General features: G+C 38.0%; 2 protein-coding genes across 5 annotated transcripts in view; both read right to left on the minus strand.

Moving 5' to 3' along the window:
* Positions 1 to 15,454, minus strand: part of EBAG9 (estrogen receptor binding site associated antigen 9) — a 20,171-nt gene extending 4,717 nt beyond the window's left edge. The window contains exons 1-6 of one of the 4 annotated variants that reach the window (XM_042254387.2): positions 15,408 to 15,454; positions 8,757 to 8,854; positions 5,853 to 5,931; positions 4,926 to 5,084; positions 3,195 to 3,302; positions 1,572 to 1,663 (exon numbers count right to left, since the gene is read on the minus strand). In XM_042254387.2, coding sequence (XP_042110321.1) covers positions 1,572 to 1,663; positions 3,195 to 3,302; positions 4,926 to 5,084; positions 5,853 to 5,931; positions 8,757 to 8,839 — 521 coding nt within the window. In that variant the 5' untranslated portion in view covers positions 8,840 to 8,854; positions 15,408 to 15,454. Of the gene's footprint in view, positions 1 to 1,571; positions 1,664 to 3,194; positions 3,303 to 4,925; positions 5,085 to 5,852; positions 5,932 to 8,756; positions 8,855 to 14,576; positions 15,385 to 15,407 lie in introns of those variants that run through there. The other 3 variants (XM_027973097.3, XM_042254386.2, XM_060393477.1) reach the window with 3 other exon arrangements.
* A 1,632-nt stretch (positions 15,455 to 17,086) lies between these two features.
* The window catches only part of PKHD1L1 (PKHD1 like 1), a 193,822-nt gene continuing 193,346 nt past the window's right edge, over positions 17,087 to 17,562 (minus strand). Inside the window, exon 78 of the mRNA XM_060393472.1 lies at positions 17,087 to 17,492. The gene's annotated coding sequence lies outside the window, so the exon portion shown is untranslated. The remainder of the gene's footprint in view (positions 17,493 to 17,562) is intronic.

Consider the following 17,562-nt stretch of genomic DNA (forward strand, 5'->3'; position numbering starts at 1 on the left):
TTAATTCACAGTCTTAACTGCACCCTCTGCTGGCTACTCAAGGTAATTACAATTTATTGGTAAACATGGGAAAAGAAAACACAAAAATGAAATCAGTTGTTTCAAGATGGTCAGATAGGGTAATTGATTTTCTATCCCAATTATAAAAACCATATTTGGAGAAAACATACTGCTATATTTTACTTTATCATCTTTAAAATGCACAAGTAATTCAGATACATTTACATAGAGTTTTTATCAGTGATAAGTCACAAACTCTCAAGGTAAATTTTCTTTTTACTCTTTGATCTAATGCAGTAGTAGCAAGAATTAAGTTTACTGTTCACAAAAACAAAGAAAAAGAACATAACTAACAAAAACAAACTTGTAAACCTCCAGAAAAAAGTATCTTCTGTAGAGTTGCTAAGTCACTTTAGTCGTGTCTGACTCTGTGCAACCCCATAGATGGCAGCCCACCAGGCTCCCCCATCCCTGGGCTTCTCCATGCAATAATACTGGAGTGGATTGCCATTTCCTTCTCCAGTGTATGAAAGTGAAAAGTCAAAGTGAAGTCACTCAGTCGTATCCGACTCTTAGCGACCTCATGGACTGCAGCCTACCAGGCTCCTCCGTCCATGGGATTCTCCAGGCAAGAGTACTGGAGTGGGGTGCCATTGCCTTCTCCATTCTGTAGAGTAGGCAGTATTATGCCTTATGTTATCTACCTCAGGGCTTTCAAGTACCTCAGGTGAAACATACATAGAGATGAAGAGTGCAACACAAATCATTTTCAAATAGCAGTGCTGGGGACTTCCCTGGTGGTCCAGTGGTTAAGAATCCACTGGCCAATGCAGGAGACTAGGGTTTGATCCTGGGTTGGGAAGATCCCCTGGAGAAGGAAATGGCAACACACTCCAGTGTTCTTGCTGGGAAATCTCATGGACAGAGGAGCCTGGCGGGCTGCAGTCCTTGGGGTCGAAAAGAGCTGGAGACAGCTTAGCCACTGAGCACACACGCACGGGGAGCTAAGGTCCCACATGCCACGGGCAACTAAGCCCGAGTGCTGCAACAGAGTCCCTCCACCGCAAGGAGAGACCCCCTGTGCAGCAGCTAAGACCGGACGCAACCACAAAACACAGCGGTGCCACTCACTGTTATACTGGAATGAGCAGTGCTGGACTACGCTGGACCATGGGCAAACAAAACTAAAGGTATGGTCTCTGACCTAGAGAAAATGTTACTATATCATCGTGACTCACATTTCATAGCAGGACATTTCAGGAGATATATTTTGTAGGGAATGAGGTATGAAGCATATAGTACAATATGGTGTCTGTATGTGCAAAATCTCCTTTGTTAGTAAATTATTCTTTTGTATCTATAATGCTTTAAATTGTTGGTTTCTGTGAGGTTTTAATCATATAAAATAGCACATGTAGTCTGAAATACAAAAAAACTATCCCAGATTATCTAAGGCTCAAATGAGAAGGAAGAAAAATATAACATTTGGCAGAAGATACTTTCTTGACCGTAAATGTAACATCAACAAAACTGGTTCTACTCTGGCGGCAGTGTAAATATTACTCAAATACCTCAGAACTTCTTCGGCTTGCCAGGCCGCATCTTCTTCTTCTTCCCAAGCATTGGTGTTTTCCTGCCAGGTATCTAAGTCACCTAATTCAGGCTACAATAAAACAAAATAAAACAAAATTACAACAGTCAGGAGCCATCCTTGGTGGCTTACACGGTAAAGAGTCTACCTGCAGTCTGGAGTGCAGAAGACCTGGGTTCGATCCCTAGGTCAGGAAGATCTCCCAGAAAAGGAAATGGTAACCCGCTCCAGGATTCTTGCCTGGAGAATCCCACAGACAGAAGAGCCTGGTGAGCCCCAGTCCATGGGGTCACAAAGAGTCAGACACGACTGAGCGACTAACTTCACTTCATCCTTTTTCCACTCAGTGGTCAAGAAGAGTATATATTTTAAAGCATAACTCAGACCTCATCACTGCCCTGTGTCTTCTTCACTTTTTTATCACATCCTCTACAGGGTCAAATGACTGCCCCTGGTGTACCTGGAACTAAGGGGTTTCCTGAGACGCATGACCTTCCATATGCAAGTCTTAGCAAGTCCAGCTTTCTTCCTATTTCATGTTTTAAAGGATATTCCTTTAATATACTAACTTTTCCTTTCCTTTCCTAACTTTTCCTTTACTTTCTCCTACTTCAGTTAGGAAAAAATAAGAATAGGACATATCTTCTGTTTGTCTCTCTCTCTTGAGTAAGAAGGAGTGTGTAAGTGGGGGAAAGAGGAGAGAGAGGCTGACCGCACACTGGATTAGAGATGCTTGACTGGACTACTCTTGTGCTGGGGAGGTAAACTTGAAGAACCTACGTTTCCAACATAGTACAGTCATCTCCCTTTAAGCACAAGTAATTTTCTAGACTTTTCAATGGCACTTATTGTCTGGGTCCCAGTCAAAAATGCCAAGTCAGGAAAAATTTACTCTTTATTGGAGTACTTTTGTATTGTGCTTCCTTTAGCTTGTCTTACCTGATACCATTAGGCGGGCCACACTACCTCCCATCATTCCCTAGGGCAGGACTCTCAGTTCACTTTTTCCTTCCACAAACCAATGAAAATGCTCATTCTGGAATGTTTAGTTAGTGACGAAATAATTAAATGTATAACTGCATAAAATAATCAAAACATATCAATACTTAAAAGCTGGGGATGGGTTTGGACAGTGATGTGTCTTAAAAATTTCAAAGATGAATCTGATGGCCTCCAAAGTTGAAAACATATACCTTCTTCACTACTTTTGTCCTTAAAAGTGTTGCATTTAAGTCAAATCCATTTTAAGTTAAACCACATTTTAAATGTATATATAAGTCTTTAACATAACAATTCATAATTTACTTAAAAACAAGCTGCTATTGAGGTTAAATTTTAGTGGTAATCTCTTTAAAGGTCATAATTTTATATTTTCACATTTTGTCTCCATCTTTTATGTGTGCAATGGACTCTGATCTTAGTACCTGATATAATTTAGAGTCTCATAAAAGGACAGGACTGGCAACTGCTCTTGATCTGCTAAACCAGTTTCAAAGTCATACAAATACTATGTTCAAGTCATTTTAATTTTTTTCTTTTTCCTTAAAGAAAACAGAAATGAAAAAAAGAAAAGCTCTTGCCTAGATACAATTAACATACTTACAGATTGATGTATGAAAGGCATGTCTTGTGTAGCTGCTAGTCTACTAGAGAAGCCTGTGCTACCATCTGGGATGCCAAAATTTAATGGTTCTCGCTTCTTAATGATGATCTGAAAGATTAATTGAAATAGAATTACAGAAACATTTTACACACCACAAAAGGAGACAAATGAATTAACAGACCAAAGCATTTTATAATTATTCAAAATATGTTCTACCTTTCTTTCATGTTCTATATTTTCTTAAAGAATCTGCCTGCAGTGCGGGAGACCTGGGTTCGATCCCTGGGTTGGGAAGATCCCCTGGAGAAGGGAAAGGCTACCCACTCCAGTATTCTGGCCTAGAGAATTCCACGGACTGTATAGTCCATGGGGTCGCAAAGAGCCGGACACGACTGAGCGCATTCACTTTCACTCTGCTAGGATAGGTACACTGTCCTACCAAAAGTATAACCAGTTCTCTAAGCATGTGGCTACCTATGAGCACATTAACTCTTTCAAGCCAGTAGTATTAGCTTTGTACCTTAAAAGTACTTTCATTCTAATTTACTAAGGTATTACTTGTAATATACTAAGTTCCTATTAAGAGCAGCAATAGACTTTCGAAACAAAAAGCATTCATCTACTAAGAAATTCACTTAAAACTCCTTGAAAAATATACAACTTAATGCTTTTCAGCACTGAGACATTTGGACAACTCAATAAAAATGACTATGATTATAGTATGTCAATGTTATCAGCCTTGAACATCTAAAACTGACTGGAAGGTAGAAGAGGGTGAAAACCCTACTAGAGAACTGCAGAAAAAACAGTGTCTTCATTTTATAAAATATATTCATATGAAATATTTTCTATGCTTGATTGAATAAGAAATGGCACTTAAAGTAATTTTGTTGAAACAGCAGGATGACTGATGAGGTAGACTAGAATAAGAACATTACATTATTTGAATGGGTGTAAGGATGGTATGAAATAAACCCCCATTTACCACAGTGTGAAGTTGGTAGACAATACCTCTGACTGGCCTAGGAATAGCAAGATAAGAACACTGTATACAGATAAACAGAAAAAGTTTTGAGTGGCTGCTTTTAATAGAACTGGTTTGAAGAATGATGGGGCAGAAATCTACTGCTTTTCATTATAAGCTCTTCAATATTCTTTAATTTAAAAATAAATTTTAAATCTACATGTGCTGTTTTGATAAAAAGAAAGAAAACTGCTTAGCCATTGTTCTTTTTCTAATAATTTCCTGCATATTGAGGTGACTGTCCACATTCAATTCAAAAGGGATAAAATAAAGTGTGAATGGCTATGCAAACCCACCACAATCACTCTAAGTTCTCAGAGCCCTGCATCAGTTTGATAATGTTATAAACAATGGATACTATCAGTATTATTGGTTCGTAGATATCACTATACTATGAATTCTTTTAAGGCTAGAACTGTATTTTATTCAGTTTAGTCTCCGCAGTAGAGACTGGAGTCTAGAATCTGACATATAGGAGGATTTCTATGAACACTTAGAAATAATTTTAAAAGACGTGGGGCTACAATTTACCAGATCTATGGCCAGCTCACTTGAGTATATAAACTTCTCTAATATGACAAAAAACACAACTGACAGTTAGAAATAGGCTATCTACCAAATACTAAGTATACTGTCTACTTTTAATTATAGGAGTCTGAAGAGCAGTCTAATAGTTTAATTTCCAAGGGCACACATCTTTAATGTACCTTCTGGGTTTTCCTTATAGTTGGCGTCATGTCCTTAAAATAGTCAGGCTCCAGTTGTTCTAAAGCATTTTGTTGTGTTGCCACATTCCCATTTCCTCCTTCAATCTTGACACTTGTGGGTGCATCCTCATCCCAGGAAGTCCACTCTTCCACATCTGTCTAAATTTAAATGATCAGCACTGTCAGTCAAAAATTTCATCATTCATTACAAAAATGAGCTTTCTACAACAGTGGTTTTTTCCAAAATTTTTTGGCCAATGGGAAAATATACATTTTATGCCAGATAGCAAAACTAGATCAAAAGTTAAGAAAGAAACACTCTGTGAGTTAGACATTCTGTTCCAACCATTAAAATAAAAACAACCAAACAAAGCAAAAGAAAATGCTTCAAAAACTGAACTGACATTAGAACTACAGCCCACAGAAAGAGGACCGGAACTTACAATCTGTCCCTAACTAGGTTTATTGCCTGATAAAATAATAAATAATAACATTCTTTATAGGATTTAAATAAGATATAGTCCAAAACATAATATTCAAAAAAAAATCCATGAAGTAACTTGAAATTATTCAGCAAACAAGGAATCAACAAATCTCAACTTGAATGGAAAAAGTCAAGGGACAGACATCAAACCCAAGATGATACAAATGATGTAATTATCTAAGGCTTTAAATATGTTGTTGCAAAAATGCTCCAATAAGCAACAGCAAACACTCTTAAAACCAAAGAAAAAAATAGAAAATCTCAGCAGAGAAACAGAAAATAAAGAATAAAGTTAAAATTTTAGAATAAAGAAATTTAACAATAAAACAATAAAAATCCTGACCATAACTACCAAATTAATTTCATGACATATTAATGGTTTGCAACCCAGTTTGAAAAATATGGTTAGGGAGGACTTATTCAATGTACAAAAAAAGTTTTACCTGTTTGGGAACTGATGAATAATCAACTGTAGTTGGCAAAGTTATTTGGTCTCCACTTAATTTCCGTCCTCTACCAGATCTAAAACAAAAATATGAAATAATTTATTTCAAGAAACCACCAAAACAAGCATAAGTAAAAGCACTAAAGATAGTAACTTAAGACTTATAGAGGTCTTCTGCAGCTTTAAATTATTTGATAATTAACAGTTGTTTGTTAATATATGAAAAGAAAAGCATATATTAGATATCTTTTCAATGTTTTAAAATACTGGACCAGAATATCACACTGCTTTTTGGTTTAGGATTCAGAATTAGAGTCAAACTCAGGAGGACTATAAAGCCAAAAACAAAACCAGAAACTGGTTTCAAATCATACTCCTGAGAGTTCTCTGAGTTCTGTAGGTGATGCTCTGGGATACCTACGCTGTTTTAACCAGGGTGGCCTGGCTTTTGTTTGTTTTACATAGTTGGTTTCTGAGTAAGATTACTATTAACTATTAAAAAGTTTGAAAATCACTGGGTTGAATTGTAAACTGTACCCCGTAACTTTCAAGGATCAGTGAAGTACTACACTAAACAAGATAGGTATTGTCAGAGTTGTTAAGAGCATGGGCAATGGAATCTGTGTAAACCATGGTTTTCAATGTTACTTCTATTAATTATGAATCTAGTTAGAATTGCCTATGTCTGCGCCTCAGTATCCTCATCTGTAAAAGGCAGGTATTCAAACCGACCTTTGCAAGGTTGTTGTGAGGATTTAACTGACATATTTAAAATAGTCAGACATGAGACTGTGCCTACTTTTTTGACATTAAAAAATGATAGCTATTATAAATGATTAGTCACTTGCTTCATGTCAAATAATCTATGAAACACCTGCTTAGAGCTAGTTGATAAAGTCAGCTAAGTTTAGAAATCCTATTTTATTTGTTTAAAGGATGCATAAAAAAGTATTATAGTCTACTTTCTAAATTTATGATATAAACCTGTATTTCAGAGCACATGATCTAGGTTCCTTCTGACAATTAAGAAAAGCTTATTCTAACAAAGGGTCAGTTTTCTTTAAAATTGAACATACAACCAATCCTAAATATGCTTACACTAACAAGAGAAATTTATAGTCATAATGCATGTCTATGTGCTCAGTCATGTCTGACTCTTTGTATCCCCAGGGACTGTAACCCGCCAGGCTCCACTGTCCATGGAATTTTCCAGGCAAGAATAATGGAACAGGTTGCCATTTCCTACTCCAGGGATCTTCCCCACCTAGGGATGGAACCCATATCTCCTGCATTGCAGGTGGATTCTTTACCACTGAGATACCAGGGAAACCCGTATAGATGATAGAAATTTGCAATATCTTATATTAAAAGTAACCTATATTCAACAAGAATTTTTTGAAATAACAGATGCAAAGAGAAAAACACCTAGAATTTATCACCACAGTTAAAACAACTTATTCCTTTCAACCTCTAGTCTCCTGGCATTAATACCCATTCTCATCCTGCTTTAACCTAGATATTTTCTGGTCATGCTACTTTTAACAATAAATTCTATGCCACTTAATCCTCAGAGTTTTAGTAGTTATAAAATGGCCCTTTAGTCAGAGAATACATTCCCTAGCCTCCCTTGCAGCTAGGTGCCTAAGCTCTGGATAGTAGGCTGTGAACAGAATTATGTGTACTTTCTAAATCATATCCACTAAAAAAGAGAGCTGACTACCCTCCATTTCCTCTCTATCCAACTCTTACTCTGTAGGTGCTTTTTTCCCAGTACTCTAGGCCAAAAGAAATACCTAACAGTTCCACTGATTAAGTACGTAGGCCCAAACAATACTTATGTATGTCCTATCTGCTTAGTAGCCATTAGGAAAAAACACATATGAAATTAAAGAAAAAACATTTTCATATCATTCTTTAATAACTACAATTACTTACTAATAGAATGTGTGTACCTGTTGGCTACTGTATAGCTTCTCAAGCCTTGGAATCAGACTGGACTCTGTCAGCTTCATTTTCTGTTCTATGTTAATTCTGATTTAGTGCTTGCCCTTAATTACAACCTAAAATCCTAGCTTTGTAAAGATAGGTCACTCCAAATACAAGTAAACAAAAACTTATCTCAAATATTTAAGAACATCATCAAAAGTAATACTGCAGGATCTAATGTTACAAACGTGAACTACCTTGAGCCAACAGATTGTATAATGTTCAATAGACATGATCACATTCAGCATGTTTTATTAGAAATTTAGAGTATCCTTCAGTACCCCTGTGAGTGTAATGCGAGCCCTGAAGTGCCCTGGCATACCATTCAGGAACTGTATCTCTTGGGTACAGTAGAATGACAAAATAGAAGGAATTCAAGTCTCCGAATGACTTACTGAAGCAGAAGGACTTACCTAGCCTGGACTCCCTGTACATTCTGGAATATTATTTAAAAGATCAAAACAAAGAAAATCTATTTTCTTTGGAGTTTTTCTGTTAAACTTTTCCCAATATAAACATAACACTCATAATGGACTATGTCAAGAAATACCTATGCTTAATTCCACCTAATCATCTTAAAAATATCCTGATAATAAAACAATTATATACATAAAAACTTCATGATGATTATAACATGAAAGTTGGTTTGCTTATCTCTGAAATTCTACAGTACAGAATGCTATTTTAATGGAAGATGTAAGAATCTGATGAAAAGACCTGAACTTCTACTTTTTAGATCTGAAAAAACATATAAAAATCTGAGAAAATATTTTTTAAAATACTAGAGATTAATGCATGAATACTGCAATCAAGATACTTAGCATAAATATAATATGCCCTGCCTTTTTGAAGTTATGAAGGTATCCAAAATTAGCAAGAAGGTAACCAGATCAATCTGAACATAAAATTTCTTTACCTGCATATTAACCTCTTTAGGAATGAGAATACTGTTGCTAGGCAAGTACAAACTTTAAATAACCGAAACTGTGTGATAGCCATGATGGAAAGCAAAACCTGTGGGGAAAAGCACAAAAATAAATGCATTAAGGTGATTTCATAAGCTATATTTATGTTCTGAAGTCAAATTGAAAAGTCCTATTTTGAACTGTAAAAATCAGACACATTTTTACTTTCCTTTAGACAGCACAAACAAAACACAGTAAATTCAAAAATTAAAATGTAAATCATATTGACAAGAAAGTTCTGAAGAGTTTTCAACAGTTGAGAGGAAAAAAACCTTTTCAAAATATTCTCAGAGTGGTTTTCTACGTTGTACGTAAATATTTATTTATAATTTATTTATAATTTGTTTTCTAGTAAAAAATCAGAGTATGAAACAGAATGTACTGGGTCTTCCTTATCTTTTGAAATTTGAATCATATGAACATAGTAATACTATTCAAAATATTTTTAAACTTTCAACTTCTAGATACATTTCATTACACCCATTTTATAGGTGAGGAAATTGAGAGGTCAAATAACTTAAAAGCACACAGTTAACAAGTTAGAACTACAGAGATCTAGTCCAGTGGCCCACACATATTTAAAGAATACTGAAAAATGGGCCCACCACCAGCAAATCTATTAAATCATATTCTCTGAGGGGTAAAGTCCAGTTACAGTCAAATACTCAACAGAAAAGCAAAAGAAGGTTAAAATATTTCAATGTCAGAGAGCAGATTTTTAGGGAAAATACCATTAGCAGGCATAAAAATGCTCATTTCATAATGATAAAGGGGTCAGTTAATCAAAAGTACATAACAATCCAAAACATTATGTCCCTAACAACAAATTATGCCAATATCAGAAAAGAGAGGTGACATTACCAGAGTCTGCAAATATGAAGAGGATATTGAGAAAATATAACTTTATGCCTGTATTTGACAAGATGAAATCGACAAATTCTTTGAAAGAAACAAGTTATGAAAACACAGCAAGAAGAAAGAGATAACTTGAAAATCTCTAAATTTATTAAAGATACTGAATTTATACTTAAAAATCCCCTAAGCCCAGATGGTTTCATGATTGAATTCTCTCAAATACTTAAGAAGTAGTGCCAATTCTATACAAACTGCCAGAAAACTGAAGGGAAGGGATTATTTATTAATTCACTCTTTGAGGCTAGCATTACACTGATACTAATCTAGACCAAAGACATTACCAGAAAAGAAAACTGAAGACCAATATCTTATGAACACAGACACAAAACTCCTTAAAAACTCACAACCAACTAGAAATAGAAGGGAACTTTCTCAACCTGACCAAGGACACCTATGAAAAGCCTATAGTATCTTGAGACTTAACAGTGAAAAACTGGCTACTTCCCACCAGCACATCTGTTTTTGCCATTTCTGCTCAACGCTGTATGGACAGTGAAATCGAGCAAGAAAATAAAATAAAAGGCATTCAGATTGGAAAGGAAGAAGTAAAACTGTATCTATACTCTATGTAGAAAATTCAATGGAATCTATAATCAACAGTATTTTTATATGGTAGCAACAACAAACAATCACAAACTAAAATTTTAGAAATTTGTAACAGTACAAAAAATATGAAGTATTTAGGGACAAATCTAATGAAAAACATATATATTAGAAACTATAAAATATTGCTGAGAGAAATTTAAAGACCCTTATTAATTTTTAAAAAGATCTTTCAGGACTCAAAGACATGATACTATTAAGATAGCAAATCACTCTAAATTGAACTACAGAGTCAATGAAATCCCAATCAAAATCTCGAGAGGCTTTTTCCTCTAAAATTCGATAAGCTAATTCTAAGATTCATACAGAAATATAAAGGATCTATAATGGTCAAACAATGTTAAAAAAGATCAAAGCAGATGGGCTAATACTACCTGATTCCAAGATGTGTTATAAAGCTGCAGGCTTCCCTGGTGGCTGAGAGATTAAAGCCTCTGCCGCATTGCAGTCTGCCCGCAATGCAGGAGACCCGGGTTTGATCCCTGGAAGATCCCTGGATCAGGAAGATCCCTGGATCGGGAAGATCCCCTGGAGAAGGAAATGGCAACCCACTCCAGTATTCTTGCCTGGAGAATCCCATGGATGGAGGAGCCTGGTAGGCTACAGTCCATGGGGTCGCAAAGAGTCGGACACGACTGAGCGACTTCACTCACTAATCAAAATGGAATAGTACTGGAGTCAACTGATAAACAGATCAATGGAACAAATGGAAGGTAGAGAAATAGGCCCATAAAATATGAAGAACTGAAATTTATGAAGATGTAAAATCCATTCAGTGAAGAAAAGAGTTTTTTTGACAAAAAGTAATGGAAAAACTGGATATCCATATGCAAAAAAAAAAAAAAAAAAGCCACCAAAACCCAAAGAACTATAATCCATATTTCATGCCATTTACAAAAAATACTCAAAATGGGTCGCAGATGTAAATGTAAAACCTAAAATTACAAAAGTGCTAGAGAAACAAAATTGGACAAAATCTTTGTGACCTGGGTTAGGAAAAGATTTTTTTAGATAATGACACCAAAAATACAACCCATTAAAAGAAAATGGATAAACAGGGCTTCATCAAAATTAAAAATTTATATAATTCAAAGACACTGTTAAGGGACTATAAAGACAAGCCACAGACTAGGAGAAAACTTTTGCAAAGCATATATCTGATAAAGGACTTGTATACAGAATATATAAGGCTCTCCCAAAATGCAGTAAGAAAACCTAATTTTAAAAAATGGGTGAAAGCTGTGCATAGGCACTTCACCAAAGAAGATACACAATAGTAAATAAGTGCATGACACAATGGTCAAGTCATTAATTTCTGGAGCTGGTTTACTAATTGAGAGGATGAAACGAACAGTTACTCTAAAAGAAACTGAACAAAAAAAAATTAAAAATCTCACTGTTCAAGTAACTTATTTCTGTCAAAAACATCTCTAAACAGTGGTTTACTAGTGATAAACCACCCAACAGTCGTTCAAAAAAGGCAACAACTTTGACTCCTTCTTTATCTTATCCCCTTATGTGCCAACTACAAAAAAGACTTGATCCTGTTTCCTAATACTGCCCATATTCTTCCCTATTTCCACTGAGGTCTCCCTAGCATAAGCCTTTATTACTTATTGTCAAACTACTGCAAAGTTTTAATTCCAGTATTTTTCTCTTACTGTACCTATATTTTCCATTTTGTACCTTAGTTATTTCTATATACTGTATTCATCAAGCACAATCATTCCTGTGAGGATCTTGTTCATGTTACCTTGCCAGTTACTGTTTGCAAAGTAAGACCTGGAAGAAAGATTTGATTGCTTCCATACAAGTAGAATGATCTGAACAATTAAGATGATGAATAAAGCTTCATTTTAAGGATGATTTGTCAAGGATTAAACTCAACCAAATTCTTTTAGCAAACTTCCTAAATGAAGCTTTAGAATTTACAGAAAAAAAATATAAACAACAAAAAAAGATAGCTAGGAAAGCAACTGCAGAGCATGTGGCACTAGGGGGAAAAGGGGAAAGAGTTGAGGATACCCTCTATCAGGATGTTTGAAGGAAGAAGATGTTTAATATTTAAGGACTGGAGCAAAGAGTCAGTCTCAGGGTTTATATGAATGAAGATTTGAGAATAAGTTTCATGTGGAGTTTTGGTAACAACGGGCATCACCCTGCCATAAATTGTGCTATGTGTCATTGTTCAATAAGTATTTCTCAATGTGAATGACTAATGATGCCTACAAATAAAATCTAAAGTTTTGTTTCAACAGTAAATTGTCAAGTGGGACTATTACTGACACCAGAACAGAATTCTCTCCCTAGCAATTAAAAATATCTTCATTTTATGGAAAATTTGCTTTTACAATTAATAAAAGAGAAAAACTAATATTCACTAATCAGCTACTATGTGCCAAGCACTAGGTATTCTCTCAACCCATAAAGTCATTTTATGAGATAGATATTATTGTTCTCTTTTCATAGAATTAAAGCACAAAGAGTAAGCTTATGTTTTCACACCGATGATCTAGATTCAAACCTAGGTCTATTTAATTCAAAAACCAAGAATACCTCACTAACAATAAACTATCTTACTTAGCAAATCAATGATGGTGTTATAATTTTCAAGATAAATTTTCTGACCAACTGCAACTGAAATTCAGGGGAAATGCAATTAAATTAACCACATCGAGCAACATTTTTGGTTTTTATCAATTACACTGATTTGAAGGCAGGAATATTCTTTGGGACCTGTGTTTACTTAATGTTACAATCCAGTTCAAGTATCTACTCTGTAACAGATACTACTACCCTGGATGATAGGAAATACTACTGACCCAGTACACAGAAATGCTGTGTTTGTTGCTCAAGTGTCAAAAGCTAGTGACAATGCAAGGGTGTAGGAAGGCAGAGCCCCATCAGTCTTGCTCAGTTAGGTTATTTCTAGGCCTTAGCCAATGTCAAGCACATGGTGAAAGTGAAAGTGAAGTCGCTCAGTCCTTTCCGACTCTTTGTGACCCCTTGGACTATAGCCCACCAGGCTCCTCAGTCCATGGGATTCTCCAGGCAAGAATACTGGAGTGGGTTGCCATTTCCTTCTCCAGGGGATCTTCCCCACCCAGAGATCGAACCCCGGTCTCCTGCATTGCAGGCAGACGCCTTAACCTCTGAGCCACCAGGGAAGCCTGGTGAATACATGGTAGGTATTAAAATACTTGCTGAAGGAAGGGAAATTATCATTCCTTGAGCACTCAATATAGTTCGAGACAATCTATTTTGTTTCTATAGCCTCAAGGGAATCCTAAGGACAAACGAGGTGAGTTTCACTATTCCCATTTAACAGATGAGGCTCAACTACTAGTGAAACTCACATTCACTTACCCAGAAGAGACTGACTCCAAAGCCAAGGTTCTTCCCACACTACATCCAATTTAAGAGGCCTCTTTGACACTAAATGCCTCAGTTGATTTTTGAAAGGCTCTCTAAATCACTAATTTGAGAAGTACACATCTTAGGCTACCTGCATTTTGACTGCTTCAAACTACTTACTAGGACTGAGACATGCTAATACAATCGTAAAATTAAGATTTCCTTAAAAATTACTACAAAAATACAAAAACCTGAGATAAAGCCAAAATAAGCACCAAGGACAAATCATCTCTCTAGGAAATCAATAGCAATGACAGCTTGGCTATGTCAAGTGAAAAAAGATTCACCTACAATTTTAAAAAAGAATGCTGCGTTAGAATCTGAAAGATTAAATGTACCTTTCCTCCCTGTAATTCCATGTAAACTGCTTTTCGGTAGTCACTATATCATACTATGTCATAAATCGTTAAATAAGCCAAGCCAAAATCTATGTTGGTACACACTAAACAAGTCATTAATTGCCGAATTTCTAAAACGATAGCTCTGAATTTTCCTAATACCAAAATTTGATACTCCATATGATCTACTACAGTACAGAAGTCCTTAAATTAAGTTTGTAACTCTCTAAAGTAGGTTACGGTATATCGCAAGGCTCCAAAAATAAAACCACCTGACCTCACTCAAATTTGAAAAACCAAAGTTCAGCAGCGGCAAGAGAAAGGGAACAAGAAGTAGAATGTGAGAGCAGGTGATAAAGTTCAACACCGGACCGCCTCTGGCAACTCAAAGCCAGACCCTCGAACACCACCGAGGCTCTTACAAAGGCAGGGCAAAGTCTCCTGAAAGGCTCAAAAGGAACGAGTTTCAAAACTAAAATGCTTTAACTTCAGATTACCCACCTGAAATTAACTGATGGGAAAAAAAAAAAAAAAAGGAAGAAATCATACCCACTGTACAGACGCAAAAATCGACAGAAGCGTTTTCAGGTTACACAATCCGACACCATACGTAAGGCGTTCGGTGAAACGCTCTCAATTGCTCCAAGTGGGTGCCCAGTGGGCTGGGAGTTGGATTTTGGAAAAATCTGTCTGGGAAGGAACAAGGCCTGTAGAGGAAGGGCAGGAAGAAGGGGCAAATTTCCCCTTGGGGGGCAGATCTGGGGAGAGGGGAGACTCTGGGCCGGGGCCCCGCCAGCCGCTCTCCCACGCGGGAGAAGCATGGTGAGGGCTGCTTGACCGGGGCCCGCTCTGGGTCGCAGGTCCCTCACCCCAGAGGTCACCCTAACCCGGAAACAGTATCCTAGAGTGGCAGTCGGCCTGGGTTCGGGGGAAGACCGGGTGAAAGAAAAGGAAGGTGGGAGGGCGGGAAGTGCGGGGCAGAGAGGAGAGCTAACCCGAGGAGAGCAGAGGACAACCCCGCCCCCCTCCTCAAGACCCGGGTCCCGATCTGGATGGGGGTGGGGGAGGGAAGCCCCTCGAGGGCGCACGAGCCGCACACACTCACCTGCCCCTCCCCCTCCCCGCCCGCCCGGCGGAGGCTCCGAGCTGCCGCGAGCCGCGCGCACACACAAGGCGCGCGCACGCGCGCTGCCGGTCGCTTCCTCGAGCTCGCGCTCCGCCGGTTCAGTCCCAGCCCCGCTCATTCAAAGCTGGGCGCGCGCTCTAAGCCGCCACTGCCTCCGCGCAGCTGCCATAGCCGCCCCTGCTCGGGAAACCCTCCCCCGGTCCCACCTCCTGCCCCTCCTCCTTCGCTCCAGAGGGCGGCTCTCAGGAGTCCCAAGCTCTCACTTCCGCACCCCGCCCCAGGTCCTGTCTGGCCCAATAGGCAAGAGGTTGTGGACGGCGTCGGAGCTGAGAACCAATGAGCATTGGGGGGCGGGCCGAGCGGCGGCCGCTGGCGTGGCAGCTGCGGGGGCTGGGTTAAGAGTAGTTTTTTTGTGACTGTTGCTGGCAGCACAGACGGCTGTTTTTGTGGAGTGGACGGACTGCTCCCGTGTTGCTCTACTTTCTGTGCACAGTGCCTCTGCTCCAAACTATACCCTTTTTTCGTTAAACCCACAGAATCACCCTACCAAATGGAACCAAGAGAAATAAATACGTATTTAGATTGCCGAAAATGAGGGAGTCCCATGTGTCGGGATATTCGATCTGGGTAGGCCAGATCTCATGCAATCTGCAACTGTACAGGTGCGAAACCCCGAGTTTAATTCAGAATTTAGGCTTCTGCAAGTAGTTTTTGGTGGAATTTCCTTTAACTGGAAGTTAAAAAGTGGCATTTCACCGTGTCCTTGCCTTTGCTCCTCTCTTGCTTACCGAGTTTGCTTTCTTCAAACTAAGGTGTTTTCTATGATTTTCCCTTTGAAGCCTGATTGTTTTTTTGTTTCTTTTCATGCCGTTTGCTATTAAAAGGCTAACATCCTTTGGTGTTTGGGTAAGGGGCCCTGAAGTAACTGCTTCACTATTGTAAAGTGACCGGTGAGGGAGGTTAGAAATTTACAAAGACTAAAAGCTGTTTTGCAAATTGTTCCCCAACCAGCCTTTTTTCTCCTTCTATTTGGCTACAAAAGATGGTAAAGCGTCTGCCTACAATGCCGGAGACCCGAGTTCAATCCCTCGGTCGGGAAGATCTCCTGGAGAAGGAAATGGCAACCCACTCCAATATTCTTGCCTGGAAAATCCCATGGACGGAGGAGCCTGGTGGGCTACAGTCCAAGGGGTCGCAAAGAGTCGGACACGACTGAGCGACTTCACTTCACTTCATCCTTGTTCTGTTACCCTGACCAACACTTATCTCCGTATTTTACTTTATAGTATTAATATCTTCACCCCTTCTACCCTCCAAATCTGTAACACATTTCTATTAATTTAACTTGTTTATCCTCAAGAGGGGAAGAAAGAGAATGTTTATGACTTTGTTTTGGATTTATTCTATGTAACAACCTTGAATAAGGTATTATATTCCTAAACCTCATTTTGCTCATCAGTGAAATGGACATAATAGTGCCTACTTCATGGTCAAAGCCTACAAAGCTCTTAGGGCAGGACCTGTTGTATAGCAAATGTTCTTAAATAAGAGCTGTTACTACTACATTACCACTGCATCATTCCTAGTAACCATAGCTCCTGAAGTCCACTTTGCCCTCCACAGTCCCTTAAACACCTGTTCTAGTCCTTAATTTCTTCAAATGCCTAAATTCCAATAATTCAAAATTTTTAGAATTTTTTGATTCCCCAAATCCAGTAATCCAGACTAGTTTACATCTTGATATGAACATGTTTTCAAAATACCTTTCCTTAGTGATATGTATATTTGCTTCAGCTATTTATTATTATTTGTTCTTGTTGTTCAGTGGCTAAGTAGTGTCCCACTCTGCCACCCCATGGACTGCAGCATACCAGGCTCCTCTGTCTTTTCTTCTTTTTAAAAATTATTTGTCAGTTTTCTTTATTAAAGTTTCCATTTCCAAATGAAACAAAACAAAAGGTACATATTTTTCTAGAAACAAATAATGAATATTTGTTTTCCAGCACAGTAAGAAAACAAACAGAAATCTTGCTAAAGACTGCAAACTTAAAATTTGCTTTAAAAATACCTACGTGGTGGTGGTGGTTTAATTGCTAAGTTGTGTCCAACTCTTGCTACCCCTATGTACTGTAAGCCTGCCAGGCTCCTCTGTCCATAGGATTTCCCAGGCAAGAATACTGGAGTGGGTTGCCATTTCCTTCTCCAGGGTAGCTTCCCAACCCAGGCATTGAACCCACGTCTCCTGCGTTGGCAGATGGATTCTCCACTGCTGAGCCACCAGGGAAAAATACCTATAAAAGAATATTTAAAAGTCATCATTAGTTGTTGACCATTAATCCCATAACGTTGAATTAAGTCTCA

The sequence above is a fragment of the Ovis aries genome, chromosome 9 (genome assembly GCF_016772045.2).
Source record: "Ovis aries strain OAR_USU_Benz2616 breed Rambouillet chromosome 9, ARS-UI_Ramb_v3.0, whole genome shotgun sequence".
NCBI lineage: Eukaryota > Metazoa > Chordata > Mammalia > Artiodactyla > Bovidae > Ovis > Ovis aries.